We start from the raw sequence: 5,801 nt of genomic DNA, 5'->3' as shown, positions 1-5,801 counted from the left end.
GAATTTCAGAATTCTAGGACCAAATGACGGATACCAAACGACTTCTTATAGAAAATACTACTCTGTATTATTTTGACCCCTGGGCTTTCATAGTAACACAATTTTTAATCACACGAAAATTGGTTCCCAAGGCTCGATTTTATTCTTTGACAAACGTAAGCCTCGATTTGTTTTTTTTTTTTGAAGGAGTAAGCCCCGATTTGTTGTTTTCACGAAACCCTGGAAGGTTACAATTCTTAAGCGGTAAGCCTTTTTTAGGTTACAAAAGTACAGACAAAACCCTCTTGTCCTCTTATATATTTTCCTCCTGGCAAACCCCGAAACAAAAAGCACCCCCCTGTTCCTGTGCGCGTACTTCCGACGCCAACACTACTCGGCGACGGTGATCGCCTCTACGCAACTCCTCCGCCGCCGTCCCCTCCCCTCCCCCGACACATCCGCTACCTGATTCTCCGTGCGCAGTTCTAGGTCCGTACCAAGAAACCCTACCCCTTCCCGCTGTCTCGTCTTCTAGCTGATTTGAGGGTTTTCGGTTCTGCCGGTAGGCTGATTTGAAGGTTTAATGTGGCTTTCAATTTTGTTCTTGTTTCCAATCTCGGATAATGCCGTCCTTGGAGAAATCTGTGTCTTAGGGAATAGTCTCGGGGTTCGGAATTAAACCACTGTTCTTTTTTTTTTTGAGGAAACAAAGGGGGGCGATCGCCCACCTGAACTCATTTTTCATTAATGCGGGAGTGGGTTACATGGGGGGCATAGAGCCTACAAAATAGGTCTGGGGCGGCATACCGCGCCCAAACAGAGTGAGAGTGAGAGATGGGGGGGGGGGGGGGGGGGGGGGGCTGGATACAGGGGGAATACAGGGCAAGGTGAAAGACAGAGTCTAAGAGATAGCCTGGCACCAAGACAGCAGGGCGCTCGTGTCGATCCTAGGGGGGGCGCGGATGACCCACAGGCGGAGATGGTCAACCAACATGGCTAGAATGCGCGGAGTAGACATAAAATCTGCATCAAACACCATTCTGTTGCGGGATTTCCAAACAGTCCACAAGAGAGCTACGATGACCGTGTTGCGCGCTTCCGGGTGCATCGGAGGTAAGTCTTCGGAGAGAGCATCGAGGAGAGCCGGAACGTCGGTGCCCACATGGGGGCGACCTGAGGGGCAGACAACATTCCAAAGGGGGCGAAGGCGGGGGCAGCCGACAAACAAATGCGAGGTGTCTTCCAGTTGATTCGGGCAGAAGGGGCAGTCCGAGGAGGCCACACATCCGATACGGTGCTATTCTCTGTTAAATCATCAATGGGGATTTTTTCTACTCATGATGAAATAGGGATTGGCAATTGGGGATTGTTTTTTATGTGACTGCAAGATTGGTATCTAGGGTAGAAGCAATTTTGCGGGTTATCCAGCAGCCCAAACGTCTGTTATTGACGAATATTTTAAGTGGAGAGGTAGATGGTTTCATGGTCATGGTCACGGTCACGTGGACCATATGGTAGTGCAGCGACGCCGTAGCTAAAGTTTTCAGTTCTCACTTGATTATGCAATTCGGGGCCAGGAGGACTATTTCTACCCCTCCATCCCACGAAGATTGTCTGAGATTTGTCAAAATTTAGTTGTATCTAGCACTAAATAGCATCTAGATACATCTAGACTTTTAATAAATCTCAGACAACCTTCATAGGATGGAGGGAGTATATTTTTTGCATTTGGAACATAGTACTCCCTTGAAAGATGTCTTAGATTTGTCATCCAAATTTAGACAAATCTAAGACATCTTTCATGGGACCGAGGGAGTACTACATATCCTCGAAAGAGAACGTTGTACAGATAAATCATTATGTTCGAGTGATCTTGTTCATGCTTTATTTCCTTTATAAAATACAGACCATGTGGTTCTCACAACAACTACATGCCTCCATGGTACTGACTGATGAAGTTACTTGGTTTTAGTGCTGGTAGTAGTTTGTTTATTTTGTCAGATTTTGCTGGATGCAACTGTGATAATGTGCTGATAAAGATACATCCGTTTTTTATGGTTGTTAGCACGCCTCTTTTGGCTTCCCCACCACCTCTAGTTACTGCCCTGTTCTCGATGTGGATTACGTTAGCTTCTGACTTTTCGAGTGTAGCATACTATGTCCTATTTCGTGTATACATCGATGTTCTTACAAAATTTCACTGTGTAATAGTATAGCATGCTTAAGAAGTTATAGTTTCTTACCATTTGCCTCATGATCTCAAAATTCCGTTCGTAGTTTCTGGCAAATTGTATTAGTTTTTTATTTGAACTATTTTCTTAGTAGTTCTTGTGAAGGCAGAATGTCGGAGTATACAAGCATTTGAAATCAGGGTCCTATTGTATCCACAGTATTCTGGATTTCATCAGCATGAATTATTTGAGTTTACACAAGCCTGTTTCATGAATTATCGTTTGCTTCGTACCAATGCCTGTGAATGCGTGCATGTTTATTTTTACAGCATATTCGGAAGTTGGAATTGATTCCACAGTTTGGCATATAAATATGCTTTTGAGTTGACGCTCAGATGAAGTTTTCATGCTGCATGTACAAAGGAAAATCTGAATTTGAACTAATTGCAGACTATTTGGATGAGAGTTTTATCAATCTGTTTTTTAGTTCTGAACTAGTCACGGCAGAAAACCTTATTTCTTTCGATTCTGTGTTCTCAATGTCTCTTATTCCATTCACAGGAGAATGATAAACCTTTTCAAGATAAAGGGGCAAAAGAAGGAAGATGCAGCAAGTACAAATGGAAAGCCTGTTGCCAAGAAGCAAAGTCCAGGGGAGTTGCGTCTCCATAAAGGCATGTTCGCTTTTTGACACAAACATAAGCAATGTGATTAGGCCTAATTTCCTTATTTTTGTTATCATATTTCTCTACCCCATGTGACTTCTATTTAAACTTCTGTACTGGGCACTAATTAGTTATTTACAATCATTTTTTACATTTCATTTGCAGATATTGCTGAACTCAACCTTCCGAAAACAACCAAAATTTCTTTTCCTCAAGGCAAGGATGATCTGATGAACTTTGAGGTTACCATCCGACCTGATGAAGGATACTATGTGTAAGTGGTTTTGAAGTTGCTACAAATACTTTACCATGCTATTTTAATATATTTGAATTTTACATGTAAATGTCCAGTGGGCATTAAAATATAAAATTCTCTACCTGGCTGTAGATGTATATAAGGGTTGTGGGTGCTCCTAAATCTATATAATCGACCCCTCTCTAGTCATTGCCTGTCCAGCAGCAGCTGCAGGCTCCTCCCACACCCATATTGACTGGTTGTGGAGGGCCACAGCCCATGTGGTTATGCTTCTTTTGTGGCCTCTCAGCAATTACTGTGATAAGCCAAAGGATAGATATGTTGCATTACTGAAAATCACCCTTTTGTATTTTTTTCTTCTAACACGCAAATGGGTTTTACAGGGGTGGTAAGTTTGCTTTTACCTTCCAAGTTGCTCCTGCTTACCCACACGAACCACCCAAAGTCAAGTGCAAGACTAAGGTAGCGAGGCTCATTATTATAGCACTTTGTAATTCCTGCTTTATCCCATCTCTGTTAACCCACCCATATAACTCTTGGTACTTTGTATTGCTAGGTTTACCATCCTAATATTGACCTGGAGGGGAATGTCTGCCTTAACATTCTACGTGAAGATTGGAAGCCTGTCCTCAATATCAACACCATCGTATATGGCTTGAATCTTCTTTTCTCAGTGAGTCGTTACCAGTAGTTAGTCTATCTATGAAGAAAGATATGATACTACATATATTTTTTTTAAGCTGATTTGGTTTTTTCTTGCATGTACAAAATCCACCCTCCAATTTATTTTCTCACTTTCGTGACGAAAAGTGACTTTGGCACATGATTACTGGTTTAAAAAAAATATATTTCTGAGATTCCAAAAAATTTGAGCTTAAATCTGCACATACATAGAAATCTTCTGAATGTACTGTAAAAATTTCGGAAGAAAATATGTTGTATTATGAACTATATAAAAAAGACAAATTTCTGACAAAAATTGTCCCGATGCACAGCCATAAATTTGTTTTTTTTCTGTAACTAAAAATACAACATAATTTTTACCGAAACTTTGCACGAGTATTCATGACATATGTATGTATTCGTGGAATAATTTTTATGATTTTTTGAAACATAAAAATACAGTTTTCAAATATTTCAAAAACCGGGAGCACTGGTGCTCATATGCACCAAATCTTCTTCTCTTTCGTGAGCATTATTTTACCCTATACAAGTATTGCTAGTTCTGTTAGCATTGTTATAATTATCAATTGTTGCGTTAGCTAATAATCACATACTAACGTCCTTGCAGCAACCTAACGATGAGGACCCCCTGAATCATGAGGCAGCAGCTGTTCTTCGGGACAACCCACAGAAGTTTGCAAGAAATGTCCAGAGGGCGATGGCTGGAGGCTTTGTTGATGAAATCCAGTTCCCTAGGTGCATGTAACGCCCGAAGATGGTGATGTGTATCTGACTTTTCTGCTATCAATGAGCTGTGTGGAACAGTGTCCAGAAGAAGTTGCATTCGTGTTATCGGTGCCAATGTTGTTACCTTCTTCAGAGCATTTGGGTCATGTAAGGTTCTGTATTAAACTGTCGGGGCACTTGGGGTGGTGACATTGCCAGATACGCTTTAGAATTTTCAAAAGACAAAATGCTGAACAAGATTCTATTGCTTTAGCTTCGTGCATGTTTTATCACTTGAGTACCAGCAGGTCTGTGCTTACTTCCTGGTATTCTTGTTTTAGAGATACCATGGTATGGTCACCACCACCTGCACGCTGGAGTATGTGTTACTTTCATCAAATCTGTGCTCAGGCTTATTAGTCTGACTGATTTGAAGCTAGCATATACAAAGTGTAAGCATAAACAGAGGTAGCAATCAAGAAGGAATGAAATAGGTATTCGTAGTTTACAATACCTGACAAGGGAAACACGCTTTTCTCCAGAAAAGTATCGAGGAACTTCAACACAACCGAAGATTTACATGTGGCATTCTTTTCTATGTGAATGAGAAAAAACAGAATTTTTTTTCATTTTTAATAATAGCAAAGACTTGAAATAGACAAATAATTGTGTCAAGGCGATAATGTACGCATTTGCCTTGCAGCTTTCTTTTTATTTCGTTGGCTGAAGATTTGCTAGAGACAAGATACGCCCAGACCCAGAGGCTGGTAGTTCAACTAGAAACCATCTGGCTGAACCCAGTGGCTGAACCCTTTCTGTATCGAGGTCTTCAGCACTGAAAATCAATGACACTTTCAGCGGCGTCAACAAGGAACCATTTACAATGTAAATGGTGTCAACAAGAACCTTTTATCCATTGTTAGATCCTGACGGAATCAAGGAACTTGTTCTTCTACTTTTACCTATAAGGCTATAATCTCTACTTCTTCTAATTATCTACAGTACTTCTGTGCAATCTTGTATCCGGTGGTGAGTAGCAAAGAACGTGGTGTTGGCAACAAACGGCATATGTAAACTTGAAGGAGGATGAGAAAGTGGAGATCAAGCGAAGAGCAGCAAGAGGAGATGCACGGATCAAACGAAGGGGTTTGTAGCTTGAGACGCGAATCAGGGAGTATTTTTCTTTCTTTTTAGACAAACCCAGTTAATTGAACGGTCTCTCTCTTTTTTTATACTAGGAAATTCAGCTGTCTTTGTTATAGCGGAGTTGAAGTTGGGATGGAGCACACATTACTACGTATGATGCAATTATCAAAGATAAATTACTTTGAAAAACAAAAC

The 5,801-nt window shown here is 40.9% G+C and overlaps 1 protein-coding gene across 1 annotated transcript; it reads left to right on the top strand.

Moving 5' to 3' along the window:
- Window positions 1-299: 299 nt before the first annotated feature.
- On the top strand, window positions 300-4,753 carry LOC127300858 (probable NEDD8-conjugating enzyme Ubc12-like). The gene is made up of 6 exons (XM_051331053.2): window positions 300-468; window positions 2,712-2,824; window positions 2,981-3,089; window positions 3,455-3,533; window positions 3,628-3,744; window positions 4,363-4,753. Exons 2-6 carry the CDS (start codon window positions 2,716-2,718, stop codon window positions 4,498-4,500), a joined length of 552 nt encoding a protein of 183 aa, XP_051187013.1. The 5' UTR covers window positions 300-468; window positions 2,712-2,715; the 3' UTR covers window positions 4,501-4,753.
- The last annotated feature ends 1,048 nt before the right edge of the window (window positions 4,754-5,801 follow it).

Source organism: Lolium perenne, chromosome 7 (assembly GCF_019359855.2).
Source record: "Lolium perenne isolate Kyuss_39 chromosome 7, Kyuss_2.0, whole genome shotgun sequence".
Lineage (NCBI taxonomy): Eukaryota > Viridiplantae > Streptophyta > Magnoliopsida > Poales > Poaceae > Lolium > Lolium perenne.
The sequence above is the reverse complement of the archived record's forward strand: the minus strand, read 5'-3'. Positions and strand labels throughout refer to the sequence as shown.

What these genes read in the sequence shown, in the direction of transcription:
- LOC127300858 (XM_051331053.2), top strand. Translation starts at nt 2,716, where the DNA reads ATGATAAACCTTTTCAAGATAAAGGGGCAAAAGAAGGAAGATGCAGCA. An exon ending in AAGTCAAGTGCAAGACTAAG is followed by an intron (nt 3,534 to 3,627) that starts GTAGCGAGGCTC and finishes TTGTATTGCTAG; the next exon opens with GTTTACCATCCTAATATTGA. An exon ending in GCTTGAATCTTCTTTTCTCA is followed by an intron (nt 3,745 to 4,362) that starts GTGAGTCGTTAC and finishes ACGTCCTTGCAG; the next exon opens with CAACCTAACGATGAGGACCC.